The 16,870-nt window shown below is 41.6% G+C and overlaps 1 protein-coding gene across 1 annotated transcript; it reads left to right on the top strand.

Annotated features, from left to right (window-relative positions):
* Window positions 1–453: 453 nt before the first annotated feature.
* LOC117669062 (serine protease 27-like) lies at window positions 454–10,179 on the top strand. Its single transcript, XM_034423182.3, has 6 exons — window positions 454–621; window positions 2,598–2,624; window positions 3,274–3,436; window positions 4,798–5,069; window positions 6,395–6,564; window positions 7,988–10,179. The coding sequence occupies exons 1-6, from the start codon at window positions 510–512 to the stop codon at window positions 8,273–8,275; spliced, it is 1,032 nt and encodes a 343-aa protein (XP_034279073.3). The 5' UTR covers window positions 454–509; the 3' UTR covers window positions 8,276–10,179.
* The last annotated feature ends 6,691 nt before the right edge of the window (window positions 10,180–16,870 follow it).

Raw genomic sequence — 16,870 nt, 5'->3', positions numbered from 1 at the left:
TAAAGGTAATACTGGAGCCATGAAAGCTTTGTAAGAAAAGGAAGGTTGGACAAGTTGAAAGGATGCAACTGACTGGTTGATTATCCTGTAGAAGCCAAAAGAGGAACTCCTAGCTGCAGGCAGAGGAAAAACATACACATATAGTTTGTACTGTATATTGATCAGATTTGGGTTTAAGAAGGGTCATATTAGGGTCATAAAGAAGATGATTGGCACAGAAAAAAATCCCAGTAGTTGGACTGACTTGATGGAACAATAGACCTAGAAATAGGGAAATGGGTAACTTGAAAGGAAGGAAGCAATAGTCAAGTTACATTTACTCAGCAGGTTTCGTAACTATCCCAGCAGGCAAATACCAAGACCTGGCAGGATTCCTAGGATGAATACGCCCTTCTGGGGTGTGTGTAAATGTGTGTGTGTGTGTTTGTGTGTATATAAGCATTCAAAGTCTGAGTAGCCTAAATTAATCTTCTTATTTTGTAAGAGTACCACATCTTACCTTTTTGTGTATGAGGAATACGAAGGAACGAAACAAAGAAATCTGCAGTGGTGTTATGGGCCACCACCAGCAAGGGCTAGGGAGAAGATTGTTGCTACTGGTGCTCCTGCAAATGATGACAAGTAAGTATTGATGGATTTCCTGTACAAACAAATGTTTCTCACTAATGAGAGGTGGGACAGGCCCAGCAATATGCAATATCCTAGATTAAATGCCAAAATTCCACCAGGGCTCAATCCTTTCCTTTCCTCTCCTTTCCTACCCTTTCATCCCAAAGGTGCTTTTTTCAAGATGCAACTTGACTTGTTAGTTTTTCTTCTCTTCTCCTCTCCTCTCCTCTCCTCTCCTCTCCTCTCCTCTCCTCTCCTCTCCTCTCCTCTCCCTGGCAAAATGCAGTACTAAGCTTCTGAAAGGATTTACTAAATTTTCAATGGCACTAATATGAAACATATTTAAAAACAAAGTGTACAATTTCTTTTTTCTGTTTTGGGAAAATGGGGGGGGGGGTTAGTTGGCAGGCTTGGATAATTGAGATGAGCAGCACAACACCTAAATTTGATTTCATTACAGTTACATTTGTACTTAATGAAACGGTCTTGTGGGACATATGATTACTCTATGTGCATGTTTTAATCATTCTTTTAATTGCCATAGTCAACACTTTAATTAGAATTGACTTCAGGAGCTCCACGCCAAACTTTTAAGGGCAATTGGGGCAACTCAAAGCTTCCTACTGTCATCATCAAGACTAAATAAGGAGGGAGCCTAATTTAGGAGATAGCCATCAAACGGCATCCCCATTATAAGAGGAACCTGAACAATTTCTTAGAAGAAACTTTGCCGGGGAGGAGCAGACTTTGGGTCATGCAAGGACAGGCCTAGAGCACAAATGAGGTATTACTGGGTTATGTTGCCTGTTGGGTTAGGTTTGCCAGGTATGTCAATGTTCTACTATCTGCTGTCCAAAAAGAGAGAACTTTAAAAAGAAGGTGTTTCACCCAATGAGTCAGCCTGGCTCTCAGTTAATGAATTTGTGACAGTATTCAACCTTTGTAGACCTTCTTATTGTTCTGAACTATTTTATCTTCATTGACATTGACAAAACCAATGACAACATGATGGTTCATGTTTAAACCATCTAAAATCCAAACTTCTTGGTAGCTCTGATTTAAGCTTCTGTGTGAAAGCATCCATCACTGTGGGATGAAATATAATTTGTATGCTGATGATATCTAATTATATATCTCTGCCCCTGGAGAACTAAGCAATGCTGTTGATACCCTCTCTTACTGCCTGAAGACTATGGGAGTCTGGATGGAGAAGAGCCATTTTCAACTCAACCCTGGCAAGACTGAATAACTTCGGTTTGGGGGCCTTCCAGTTCTGAGATTTTACCATATTTTTTACTGGATTGGCACTTCCCCAAAGAGACTCTATGAGCAATCTGGGGATATTTCTGGACTCACAATTCTTCATTAAAGAGCATGTGTCATGGGTGGCTTGGAGAGTTTTTGCACAACTTTGTGTTGTTCACCAGTTGTGCCTGTTCCTATAGGCTCTAGAGGTAATCCTCAACTTATAACTAATCACTTAGCAACTTTTCAAAGTTATGGTGGACTTCTCCAAGGCTACTTGTGATCCAGATTCAAAGTTCCAATGGCTAGACCTTTCCTGTGATCACATGATTGCATTTGGGGCATTTAATAATCAGCCCACATTAATGACCATTTGTGATTTACAACATTTTTGCTGGCTTTAGTGACCCACAGCTTTGGGTGACCCATAGAAATAGGGACTTTGTGAAATGTATTGAAGACCTTGAATGTACTCTCCCATGGTGTTGTTTATATTTATGTTTTAATGACTTTTTAAAATGGTTTTTAAAATTCTGGGGGTTTTTTTGTTTTAATTGTACATCACCCAAAATTACATCTATGAGATGGTCAGCCAGATAAATGTGATAAATAAATGAAATAAATAATATAAGTTGGTTAAATATAAGTGATACTTAGACTGCAGTTTCCAAATTATTTCAATTGTATTAAAATAGCAATCTAAACTGTAACTCTCATGATTTTATATATCTCTTTCTTTTTAGATGTTGAACCAAGCTATGCCACCAGAGGTGAGCATCAGTTATATCTACTTGCATATTGACTTGTTAGCATGGTATTGATTAGAAAGATTATCCCACTAAATACTAAAATATAGGGGATGTGAACAAATATAATGTTCTGTGAAGTGTAGCCATCTAGAAACTATATAATAGAAACCATGCCATAGCTGTATCTTACTTCAGTTAAAGCTGAAAAAATATTGAATATTGCCTTTACTAGCATCAAAGTCATTTATGGAACCTAAAGAATTCTTAAAAAGTATAAAGGAGGCTGGATAGGGAAAAAGATTTGAAGAGGAAATCTAATTCCTGGATTGGCAATGTGGACTATGAAGAAAAAGTGGATGGGTGGACAAATAAAAAACAAACTAGGAATAAAGTCTTGGCTAAACGTAGATGAGAGGGCCCAAAGCGGAAGTAAAAACTAAAGCAGGAAAAAATGGAAATATGGAGTAAGGAGAAATAGGGCTTATGGTCAGGAAGAAGTGGTTGGTCATAGGACAGCAAAACACTTAAGAATTTATAGATTCATACCTTTTAAATTTCAGATCTTTTCACAATTCCAAGATGATAGAAAAGTAAGAATCTAAAATCCAAATAACCAGGAAATACCATGTAATTCTACAGGAACAGTAAATCTTTCCCCTTTTTTGCTCAGTTTGTGGAAAACAGGGATATCTGAACCGGATTGTAGGGGGTACAGATTCCCGGGATGGAGAGTGGCCTTGGCAAGTGAGCATCAGGTTGAATGGGGACCATCACTGTGGCGGTTCTCTTGTCACAGATCGGTGGATCATCACAGCTTCACATTGTTTTAGTCTGTAAGTATGCACTCTACAATCTGCTGGCCATCTTTTAATCCTGTTTCTTGGGGAAACAAAATGACTTGATTTCAACCTGCATTTAAATCAGTTTAAGATGAAACTGAAAATTTGATCATGACTAGTTTAACCTTCAGGGACATGGTGACTCAGTGGCTAAGACGCTGACTTTGTCAATCAAAAGGTCGGCAATTCAGCAGTTCAAATCCCTAATGCCACATAACAGGGTGAGCTCCCATTACTTGTCCAGCTTCTGTCAACCTAACAGTTCAAAAAAATGTATAAAATGCAAGTAGAAAAAAAGGGACTACCTTTGGTGGGAAGTTAACAGCATTCCATGTGCCTTTGGATTTAGTTATGCTGGCCACATGACCACGGAGACGTCTTCAGACAGCGCTGGCTCTTCAGCTTTGAAACTGAGATGAGCTTTGAAACTCAGCTTTGAAACTGAGATGAGGACCACCCCCTAGAGTCGGGAATGACTAGCACATATATGCGAGGGGAACCTTTACCTTCATAGTTGAAGAAACAACTCAATAAAGACTTTTACTTCTTATTTTTGCAATCTTTTGTTTATCTTTCAAAGAACATTTTCCCCACTGATTTTGTTGTTCTTTTTCATTTTTTTTCTATACAACTAGGATTCTTTAAAAATTAAGAAAAATATTAATTATAAAAGCATAAATCCTGTTGATCAATAGTAGAACCTTCAGGATACTTGGAAGGTTATTAAATATATACTTCATACAAGAACAGAATTTTTGTTTTGATGGTTGCATGTATTTTCATATATGTGCATTTTTAAACATATAAATGTAATTCTATCTTGATATAATTGTATGTTTATGTATGCGTTATACACATACACACACATACACACACAAGGAGAGAGGGGAAGAGCGAGAAAGAGAGAGATTGTCCTCTTGTGCCAATATAGACTAATTCCCCATTTGATACCTCTCTCTGGTTCAGCCAGTCTCCCTCCTACACTAGTAGAATGTATGTATCTTGTGTTTACCAATACATACCCTCCTCTCCCAATGGGATGTTCAGGGTTTTTTGTTTTTTGTTTTCATTTTCTAGCTATCTTTCCATTCATCCCAGTCAAAGCTGCAGAATTGGCAGATACAGAGAAAGAGTCAGCCAATTGTGTCAGAAAGCCAATTGTGTGTGTGTGAGAGAGAGAGAAAGAAAGAGAGACAGAGACAGAGACAGAGACAGAGAGAGGGTGGAAGAGAGAAAGGGATTAAAAAACAATGAAGGATCTCTTTTGGACTTTGGTTCAGGGCTCATCTTTTTTTGCACCAAAATAATTCCATTTGTCATACATAGTCTTTTTTTTCTCATTTTGTGTCTCTCAGGATCAACAATCCTTCTAATTTTACTGTACTAGTTGGAGCACTGAAGCTTTCAGACCCAGGGCCTCATTCAATCATAGCCTCCGTAAAGCGCATTATTCTCAATCCCGCTTATGAAGGGGATTCAAGGATTGGAGACATTGCCCTCGTCCAGCTGGAGCAGCGACTGCCTCTCATCCAACAGATCAGCCCCATCTGTGTCCCCAGTGCCAACGTCAACTTCCTCCCAGGACAGAAGTGTTGGGTCACTGGCTGGGGGAACATTCGAAGCAAAGGTAGGTGTGGAAAAACAACCTACAGAACTTCAACTACTACTATATATAATATTCATATTTGGTCTGTTTGGGCAACGTTCTGATATGTGATATGATTTCATCACCTGTAGTCTCCCCAGTCTCCGTGTTTCAGAAGTAGTTAAGTCTAACACATTTGGAAGATACCAACAGAGACTTTTTTTTATCATGATGACTGATGATGTTACCTAGTTTGGATAATAAAACTTCTGCAAGAAAACAATCAAACTCAGAAAGCACCAAGGATCCCTCATGATGGTTATAGTATTGTCTGTCTTATTGTCTTCCTTATCTATCTAGTTTTCCCTATTTAGCTGAGAGCTTTCCTTAAAAAAAATGAAAACAATAGATTCCACTGCTTCCTCATTCAATATCTTTTATATAAAGCAATTTTTTAGTAATCTGTTATTTTAGCAGCAACGTTAAAGAGAAGGCGTAAAATTGATTGAAGTGCAAAAGAGCAAACAAGGATGCTGTTTTTGTTTTAAAGATGATTGCATTTTTATATGTGTGCATTTTTACACATAGGAAATGAATTTAACTTTATGTTGTACAATAATTTTATACATGTGTGTGCATGTATATCAGTGGTGGGTTTCAAAACATTTTACTACCGGTTCTGTGGGTGTGGCTTGGTGGGTGTGGTATGGCTTGATGAGCGTGGCTTGGTGGCCGTGGCAGAGGAAGGATACTGTAAAATCTCCATTCCCATCCCACTCCAGGGGAAGGATACTGTAAAATCTCCATTCCCTCCCCAATCCAAGGAAAGGTTACTGCAAAATCCCCATTTCCTCCCAATCAGATGGGATTTGGGAGGCAGAGAATAGATGGGGGTGGGGCCAGTCAGAATTTTTACTACCGGTTCTCCGAACTACTCAAAATTTCCGCTACTGGTTCTCCAGAACTGATCAGAACCTGCTGAAACCCACTTCTGATGTATATGTGCATCATGCATGTAGAACATCACATAACGTTATGGAGTAGCTATTATTTAACATTTTAAAAAAGTCTTCCCTGACAACTTCTTTTCTTCACCTATTATCTGATAAAGGCCCAAAGGTGGCATATACAAAATTTTGTTGCAAAAATCTTTTTTATTAATCCAGAGCTATTGTATACAGAGGATAGTAAATTGAAGAATGCGTTTTTTAGATCAAGAATTAAGATCAGCTTAAGTTATATAAGAATCAGACATAAAATTCCATGTGCAAACCTTAATCCCTATAAAGACTGTAAAAATGTTCTAGTGGTTTTTAGATCTTACTGTGTTCCTTTAAATGAAATCTCTTAATTTACTCTCTTTGCAGAAGGACGGCAGAACTCTGATATACTACAAAAGCTAGAAGTTCCCATAATCAGCACAAAAAAATGCAACTCTCTCTACCGCCAGGACTCTAGACAGCCCAGGTCCTCAAGAGAAATTAAAGAAGATATGTTATGCGCTGGCTTTGCAGCTGGACAACGGGATGCTTGCCAGGTAAGATTTTGCTGGGCTTTACTCAATAAATTAATTAGAATATACATGTACAGTTCATGAGGTTTGGGCACCTTCTTCATTTGCTGTCAATATTGAATTCCAGAATAATTCTAGTAAGGATAATTGGGCTGCAAAACTCTGTATAATCACCATACATTAGCCAAGAATTAGCATTATCTTTGCTGTCTTCAGGTAATTTTTGAAACCTAAATATGGAATCTTTACTCCTTGTTATCTGAAAGGCAGGCACACATACGCAAATATAAAAAGAAAATTATTATCTCACTCTTATGTGTCTTTTTAGTAGGATAGTGAAGATAAAAACTGGATTACGTTTTGGTCCATATCCATATCAAATTATAAGACGTCAACCAGTAATATTTGGGTCATCCTTCGTTACAAAATTACCAAAGATGCTTTTTCAAAAGGAAACTGGACTTTGTTTTTCCTTGAAGACATTTCGCTTCTCATCCAAGAAGCTTCTTCAGTTCTGACTGAATGGTGGAGGATGGAACAATTTATATTCCTTGCACTCATCTGGTCATTAGCACTTTTTCTGGGAGTCGTTGAGGCCACTTGGAGGGTTATCTGTGCCCTCAGGATCACCTGAATAATGCAAATGCGTGTAGAACCTTCTTGAAACTGCTGAAAGGACTGTGTGGTTGCACGATTCAGGTTACCTTGAGAGGACAGATAAACTTCCAAGCCTGTCAGAAAGAGTGCTAATGACCAGATGACTGCAAGAAATATAAATCCTTTCATCCTCCACTATTCAGTCAGAACCGAAGAAGCTTCTTGGATGAGAAGTGAAACGTCTTCAAAGAAACACAAAGTCCAGTTGCCTTTTAAAAAAGCACCTTTGGGACAACCATGACCTGGATGACTGAGAATCTCCATAGACCCTTGCTACAATGTTTCTGTAGCATCAGTGGTGGTATTCAGCCGGTTCTATCCAGTTCGAGCGAATTAGTGGCAGCAGCGGTGGGAGGCTCCGCCCACCTGCCAGATGTCATCACATCCCATTTTTGATGCTCTGCGTATTGCAGAAGGTCCTGCGCATGTGCGGAGGTGTTTCACGCAAGCGAAGTGAGAGCGTGAGCGCTCACATTTGCAAACTGGTCAAGCTTTTGCAGCAGCTACCAGGGCATTAAAATGGAACTTCTGATTTATTACATTTTGGGGAATAGAAATAGGGCCAAATTTGAACACCTGTAGATTAATTGATCTACTATAGACTTCTTCAACTTCAAGTAAACCTATTTCAGTGCACCTCTCAAAGTAGCAGAAACCATTTATCTCTGCTGTTTTTCAGTAACTTACCCATCCATATTCTTCATCCTATGTTACACATGCAGCATTAATAATAAGCATTTGCTTCCGTCCTTGCCAATGTTTTTGCTTAAAAGCTGCTCTTTCTGCACAGGGTGATTCAGGAGGCCCACTGGCCTGCCGGATGGAAGATTTTTGGTTTATTGCAGGAGTAGTGAGCTGGGGAGATGGGTGTGCCCAGAAGAATCGTCCTGGAGTTTATGCAAGAGTGGCGTACTACCAGAAATGGATCCACAGTCAAATACCAGAGCTTAGAGACACCCGTTGGTCAAGGGTAAACAACAATAGTATCAGTGACAGTGCCTCTACTGGCAGTTTCAGTTTCATCTCCCTCTTAGCTGCCACTGTTGTTTTACTGCTATTATCTCAGCAGACTTTTTAAAGAAAAGACAGTTCTTTCTCCTGGGAAGCTGTGTTGATTTTTTAATACTCCATTTTGGAAGAAAACCAAAATTGTCAGAATTGTTAATGGAGAAACAAAGGATTTCTATTTTTTCTTTCTTTACTGTGATGAAGAATTCACTTCAGCATGCCACCTTTGGTGTGATACTATGAAATTGATGGGTCTCCCGGAGTATTTCTATACCCTCCTTGCTATCACCACTCCATTTTTCATGGATTGAATTCTCCACTCCAGAAAATAGTATTTGAAGCAGAGGATTGGAACAGAGGAACCCACAACTTTTCCAGTTCCTGGAACAGGTTCTGTAGTAGACATGGCAGCATATGTGGCATGCAATAGCCCCTGATTATATTATGACTCATTTGTTTGGTATATATATCCATCCAAGAATTGCATTTCATACTTAGGCAACTTAATAAATGGTTTTGTTATCAAAATTGCTGTAATTGCTGCAGGAAATGCGATCCAGCCTATGGCCCCTACTTTGTAAGGTGCTTCAGGGTTTGGTTCTCTCTCCCCTTCTGTTTAACACTTACATGAGGCCATTAGGTATGGTGGTCCATCATTTTGGTGGGGGGTTGAGATATCATCATTATGCAGAAGACATCCAGCTTTATATCTCTACCTCAAGCCCTTTAACAGATTAACAGGGAAGGGACCTTATAGGTCATCTAGTCCAACCCCCCACTCAAGCAGGAGACCCTACACCATTTCTGACAGATGACAGTCCAATCTTTTTTTGAAAGTCTCAAGTGATGCATGGAAATCCTATCTCAGTGTCCAGAAGTTTTTGGGAAATGGATGAGGTAAAACAGACTCTGACTCAACCTTAGCAAGTGGGCTATGGGTACAACCAGTGGTGGGATTCAAATAATTTAACAACCGGTTTTCTGCCCTGATGATTTCTTCTAACAACCAGTTCATCAAACTGCTCAGAAAGTTAACAACTGGTTCTCCCGAAGTGGTACGAACTGGCTGAATCCCACCACTGGGTACAACCCTCTGGAGAAAAAGTTCTTCTAGCTTTAGTTCTGGATGGGTTGCAGTAGTCCAGACAGATCTGCAATCTGGGGCTCCTCCTAAACTGATGGCTCCTGTTCAAAGAGCAGGTGATAGTCATGGTTAGAAGAGTCTTTGCACATTTTCAGGTTGTGAACCAGTTGCAACCATTCCTAAACCAGGAGGCCCTACTCACAATTACTCATGTCCTTGTAATCTTTTGTTTACATTACTGCAATGCATTCTATATGGGATTCTCCCAAAGAGCATTCAGAAACTTCAACTGATGCAGAATATGTTTGTGCAGGTACTAAATGCTACCAGGTATACATCATACATAACATCACTACTGTGTAAGCTGCATTGGTTAGCAGTGTTTTTCTGGGTGCCATTGAAGGTGCTAGTTGTCACCTTTAAAGCCCTATATGGCTTGGGACCAAGTTATCAGAGGGACTGCCTTTTTCCAAGGGTCTCTATACCTATTCAATTCGATCTAGTAGATTGGGCATGCTGCAGATACTGTCAGTCAGAAAATGTCAGCTGGCAGGGATAAGAAAATGGGCCTTTTCTGCATTAACCCTTCCCTTGGAAATTAGAATGCCCCCAACCCTGTTAGGCTTTTGTTAGGCTTTAAAAACCTGGTTGTATTCCCAATCCTGGGGCATGAATGTATTAAGGATCCTGTTTCCTGGCTTAATTGTTAACTGACAAAGTATCTTGGCTGCTGCACATACAGTATTTATTTTGAGTAGGTTTTTGTTGTTGTTGTTATTGTTTTATAATGTTTTTATTGTTTTTATTGTAGTATTTTTTTTAATTGTAAATCACCCAAAGTCATCGACTGACATGGGCAATTAAAATAAATAAATAAATAAATAAATAAATACTATCCAGACTAATCAGTGGAGTATCACAGTTGAAAATAGATGCATATATATTGCAACTCAAGAAGATAACTGAAACAAGAAAAGCAATTATCTTTTCCTCCACTTTCTCTTTTGCACACTTTTTTCCTCATGTAAAAGTTCTACCTAGTCACGCTCCAACAGGTTAGATGGCCAGGCAAACTATGAGCATCACACTTATTGTGGACCTTCTTGTGAGAGGTCCATAGCAGGGGTGAAATCCAGCAGGTTCTGACAGGTTCTGGAGAACCGGTAGTGGAAATTTTGAGTAGTTCGGAGAACCGGCAGATACCACCTCTGGCTGGCCCCAGAGTGGGGTGGGAATGGAGATTTTGCAGTATCCTTCCCCTGCCACTCCCACCAAGCCACGCCCACCAAGCCATGGCCACAGAACCGGTAGTAAAAAAAATGGATTTCACCACTGGTCCATAGCAACTCCCTATGCAGCAGCACACCTAACAGGAAGTAATAAAGGAGAATATTTGTAGATCAGGATGAAAATGAGGGGTCCTTGATGCTCTCTGAGCTTGGTTGTTTTTTTGCAGATGATTCATTACCAGATAGGTAACATCATCAGTGCTAGTGATAGCTAGTGATAGCACTGGATAAGAGGTTAGGAGAGCCTTTGCACACTTACAGGTGGTGTGCCACTTGCGCCCCTTCCTGGATCAGGAGGCCTTGCTCACAGAGACTAGTGTCCTTGTAACCTTTTGTTTAGACTACTTCAATGCATTCTACCCCAAAGAGCATTCAACAGGAGATATTTCATTTCTCCTACTGGTAGAGATGGTTTTACTTGGCAGTGATGGTGAAATAAGCTATCTTATTGCCAAAAATGCTGCAGTACCTTTGTTTTCCTGTGAGGGTCACCCAACATCTTGGGGAGGAAATTTAGATCAGAAAGTCAATGCAGAAGAAAAAGATAAATTCCAAGGCATTTTTGAGAATAGGCAAAATCCATCAGAAAATTCCATTCAGAAATTTCCCAACATTGTTAGTGACTTAAAACCATAGTAGGCAGAAGTTTGATCAACATCTACTAGTACCGGTAGCACACTGGTTGTTTTTCTTTTTAAAAAAAATATTAAATTATATTGCTGGAATCAAGAATGTTCAGAGTGAAACAGAAGCAGAATTTAATGTGTGAAAGGATTGGTGTAAATGTGCTCAGGAAATTTTTATTCCAACTTTTTATGCCAGGTATGGTCATTCATTATGTTTGTCTACCTACCTCATTTTTGCACTTCCCAGAATCCTTAGGATGTTTCCATTAAAAAGTACTAGTAAAAAACACTAGTTTTCTTGGAGCTGTGTTTCTTGTGCATTAAATTAGAGAGAAAAGCAGGAACTGATGTCCTTAGAACATTATTTCTCAACCTAGGCAACTGGAAGATGTGTGGACTTCAGTTCCCAGAATTCCAAACACTCAGCAAGGCTGGTTGGGGAATTCTGGGAGTTGAAGTCCACACATATTCAGGTTGCCAAGGTTGATAAACAGTGCCTGAGAACAGCAGAGCAGAAGCAGTGTTTTGCTGAATAGAATTCCTGGTCCATCCAATCCAGCAGTCTGTTCTCACAGTAGCCTTCCAATTGCACAAGGAAGCTCAGTAGTTTCCCACAGATAATTTTCAAAGCTGTCCCACTGTCATCAAGGCTAAAAGCCACCGATCCCCACTCAGGAATTCATCCAACCCCTTTTTGAAGGAGCCAAGTTGATAGCCAGTATCACATCTTATTCTTGCTTATTATAGAACAAAATAAATTGATGGAGTTTGGGTGGCTGGCCAAAAAAAAAATCCTGAGCAAATAACAAGGCACAGCTACTCCACCCCTTATTTTGAGCCTCTAAGCTACATTTATTGGGCATTACAATTCACACTTTGCTTAAATGACAGTTTGCCTAGCCCTGCTTTAAATATGTATTTACTGTTCTCTACCTTTGAAAATGGAGAGGAAGAGATTGCTTCTTTTAAAACAAAATTGCTACTGGCTGAAGCACTCTTAGAAGTTATTTCATGAAATGACGTGAAGGTTTACTGAATGCACAGCATGGTGCTACATATTTGAATCTTATTTATTGTTTGCAGTATAGAAGATAGATGGGTTTTTCTAAGACATATCTTGTTTCTCAGCCATGTTCTCTTCTTTCCTTCCTTCCTTCCTTCCTTCCTTCCTTCCTTCCTTCCTTCCATTTTTTCTTACCTACTTACCTTTGTACCATCCTACTTCCTTCCCCAAAAACTCCTTGAATTTGGACATCCAGATAGAACACAATTTCTCTCTGATTTGAGACAACTGCCCTTTGGGGTGACCCAAATATGTTGGAATGGGAATAATGCCACTCTGCTAGCTGTTATTACCTAATAGTTTCAAATGATGAGAGTTGAAAACAGGCTTGTGAAAATCCCCTGGAAAATATGGTGTTTGTTATTCTGTGTTTAAATATACAGAAAATTAAGCTCATCACCCATCCACATAGCTTCAATACCCACCCATTCTCACTTCCTCACTCTTTCTCTCTTTTTTTCATTCAACCCAAGTAGTGCCCTTTACAGTCTTACAATAGGAGTCATTAATCTTCAGATTTGCGTCTGATGGCAGCTTCTGGGTGTAAAGTTGAAACTGGTCTAACAGGATGAAACCCAATGGCTGTTCATGACTCTTCTGCCATTTTTCAATGCAAAACTACTCATCTGAAGCTGACTACTAAGCCGCTGACTACTCTAGACTGACTTATGAATAGTATCTACCACTGCCGTAATTTGCAGTCCTTGGAAAATGACATAAAATTTAAATCACCAATCTTTTCTCTTACGGATAGGCAATCATTTCACCCAGAGTTATTTCTTTCAGTCTCTGAGCAGTGGAAAGAGGATAATGATGTTATCATTATATCCTCCAAATGAATAATTTTGGACCTCCTTTTTGTGGAGTCTGAACTTGGTCATTTTCTTTCAGATGTTTCATTACCAGACTAGATAACATTTTCAGTGCACTGAGCATAAAAAATGTTACCTGGTCTAGTAACAAAACATCTACAAGCAAACAGAATAACAGAGTTGGAAGGGACCTTGGAGGTCTTCTAGTCCAACCAGGGGTGAAATCCTCCCGGTTTGGACCATATCGGGCAATCGGGTAGCGATTGTAGCAGGTGGTTCAGAGAACTGGTAGCAATGGCGGCGCAAGGCTCCGCCCACCCACCTGGGTCTCTTTACTTCCTGGTTTTAACCTGGAAGTAATGTGTTTTTTACCCTCTGCACATACGCAGGTTTTGCGAATGCACAGAGGGTCTGCGTGCGCATGTGACACGCAGCACATGCACTTCCAAACCGGTAAGGAAGGTAAGTAGATTTCACCCTGAGTCCAACCCACTGCTCAGGCAGGAAACCCAATACAAATAACTTGTCCAATCTCTTCTTAAAAACTTGTAGTGTTGGAAAATTCACAACTTCTGGAGGCAAGTTGGTCCACTGATTAATTATTCTAATGTCAGGAAATTTCTTAGTTCTAGGTTGCTTCTATCCTTGATCAGTTTCCATCCATTGTTTCTTGTCCTGCCCTGCCCTGTAAACACCCAAACTCAGACAGCACCAAGACTCCACAGTTCAACTTTGAGATATCGGGGGCAGGGGGTTTCTACTTACTTTTACTACTGGTTTCCATCGTGCCCATGCACGCGCTCTTCTGCACATTCACAGAAGCTTCTGCGCATGTGCAGATCACCTAAGATGATGTCTGGGTCAGTGGGCGGAGCCTCCCAGCAGTTTTACTACCGGTTCTTGCGAACCAGTCCAAACCAGGGGCAACCCACCACTATGAGATACATATATATATAAAAGAGCCTTGGTGGTGCAGCAGACTAAAGTGCTGTTAAGTAGCACCAGCTGCCTGAAATTACTGCAAGTTCAAATCTCACCAGGCTCAAGGTTGACTCAGTCTTCCATCCTTTCGAGGTAGGTAAAATGAGGACCCGGATTGTGGGGGCAATAAGCTGACTTTGTATAAAAAAGAACACCGCTTAGGGGGGGGCGAAAGCCCTACTAAGCAGGTATATACAAAAAAGTATGAAGGCTATTGCTTAACGCATTGTAAGCCACCCTGAGTCTCTGGAGAAGGGCAGCATATAAATCGAACCAATAAATAAATAAAATAAATAAATATACTCTTATCTTGGTATTGTATACTTTTTATTATTATTTTTAATAAAATAATTTTGGGATTCAAGGAACATTTGTAAAATATCTATCAGAAGATTAGTATTTTCCTGCTGGGGTGGAGGGATTAATTTATACTGTCAAAATTTAGTGTTCTATCATAATTGTTAGCATTACCACCTTCAGGGTTCTGACACCAAGCAAAGGAACTGATCTACATTCATTATGTGTACTGCGAGCTACCCATCCCAGCCTTATAGAGACATTGAATTAATTAATTAATTAATTAATTAATTAATTAATTAATTAATTTATTTATTATTCAAATTTCTATACCGCCCTTCTCCTTTCGGACTCAGGGCGGTGAACAGCCAAAATAAAAAATATTTATACATAAGTACGATTAAAAATAGATTTAAAATAATTAAATTTGGCCCATAGTTTAAAATTTATCAATTTAAAATCCATATCAAAATTTAAAACCAACCATAAAATCATAAAATCAAGAGAGACCGGCTAACTGAAAGAGATGAGTTTTTAGGGCCCGACGAAAGGTCCAGAGGTCGGAGATCACTCGTATCTCTGGGGGTAGATTGTTCCAAAGGGTAGGTGCCACCACAGAGAAGGCTCTCCTCCTGGGGGTCGCCAGCCGGCATTGTCTAGCCGACGGCACCCTGAGGAGGCCCTCTCTGTGGGAGCGAACTGGCCGGTGGGAGGCTATTGGTGGCAGAAGGCGGTCCTGTAAGTACCCTGGCCCTAAGCCATGGAGCGCTTTAAAGGTGATCACCAACACCTTGAAGCGCACCCGGAAGTCCACCGGAAGCCAATGCAGCTCGCGCAGGAGAGGAGTCACATGGGAGCGCCCAGTCGCTCCCATAATCCCCCGCGCGGCCGCATTCTGCACCAGTTGGAGCCTCCGGGTGTACCCCAAGGGGAGCCCCATGTAGAGAGCGTTACAATAGTCCAGACAAGAGGTGACGAGTGCTTGAGTGACTGTGCGTAGGGAGTCTCAATCCAGAAAGGGGCACAACTGGCGTATCAGGCGAACCTGATAAAAAGCCCCCCTGGCCACGGCCGTCATATGCCCTTCTAAAGACAGCTGTGCATCCAGGAGGACGCCCAAGTTGCGGGCCCTTTCCGTGGGGGCCAATGATTCACCCCCAATAACCAGCGATGGCATCAGCTGGCTATACCGGGACGCCGGCAGCCACAGCCACTCGGTCTTGGAAGGGTTGAGTCGAAGCCTGTTTCTCCCCATCCAGACCCACACGGCCTCCAGGCACTGGGACATCACTTCCAAGGCATCGTTGGGATGGCCTGGGGTGGAGATGTACAGCTGAGTATCATCAGCGTTGATGGAACTCCACCCCAAAACCACGGATGATCTCACCCAGCGGCTTCACATAAATGTTGAACAGGAGGGGCGAGAGGACCGACCCTTGTGGCACCCCACAAACAAGGCGCCTCGGGGGCGACCGCTGCCCCCCTGTCAACACGGATTGTGACCGGTCGGAGAGATAGGAGGAGAACCACCGCAAAACGGTGCCCCCCACTCCCAGTCCCTCCAGCCGGCGCAACATGATACCATGGTCGATGGTATCAAAAGCCGCTGAGAGGTCTAACAGGACCAGGATAGAGGAGTAACCCCTATCCCGAGCCCTCCAGAGATCATCCACCAACGCAACCAATGCCGTTTCCATGCTGTACCCAGGTCTGAAACCGGACTGGAGCGGATCCAAATAGACAGCTTCATCCAGGTACTGTGGAAGCTGTCGCGCCACCACACTGTCAACAACCTTCGCAATAAAGCGAAGGTTGGAGACTGGACGATAGTTAGTCAAAACAGCCGGATCCAGGGATGGCTTCTTGAGGAGAGCCTCACCACCACCTCTTTCAAGGCGGCCGGCAGGACACCCTCACTCAAAGAAGCGTTGATAATTCCCTGGAGCCAGCCTCGTGTAACCTCCCGGGAAGCCAGCACCAACCAGGAGGGACACGGGTCCAATGAACATGTGGTGGCGTTCAGCCGTCCCAAGATCCTGTCCACGTCTTCGGGAGCCACAGGATCGAACTCCTCCCAGATAACATTCTCAAGGCCTGCCTCAGTCATCTCGCCTGAACTAACCCAGTCAGTGGCCAAGTCTTCCCGAATCTGAGTTATTTTATCATCCAGATACTGTACAAAATCCTCAGCTCGGCCCTGCAAGGGGTCCTCCCACGCTCCCAGATGGAGAAGGGAGCGGGTCACCCTGAACAGGGCGGCTGGGCGGTTATCTGATGACGCGATAAGAGCGGCAAAATAGCTAGATTTCGCTGCTTTTATCGCCACTAGGTAGGTTTTAATATGAGACCTTACCAGTGTCAAGTCGGATTCAGAACGGCTGGCCCTCCAACCGCTCTCTAGGTGTCTTTTCCGGCGCTTCATCTCTCTCAGCTCCTCGGAGAACCAAGGAGCTAAGTGAGTTCGGTGCCAGGTCAGAGGCCGCAAAGGCACAACCCGGTCCAAAGCCCCGGCA

Source organism: Pantherophis guttatus, chromosome 4 (assembly GCF_059756535.1).
Source record: "Pantherophis guttatus breed Tessera chromosome 4, ASM5975653v1, whole genome shotgun sequence".
Taxonomy (NCBI): Eukaryota; Metazoa; Chordata; class Lepidosauria; order Squamata; family Colubridae; genus Pantherophis; species Pantherophis guttatus.
The sequence above is the reverse complement of the archived record's forward strand: the minus strand, read 5'-3'. Positions and strand labels throughout refer to the sequence as shown.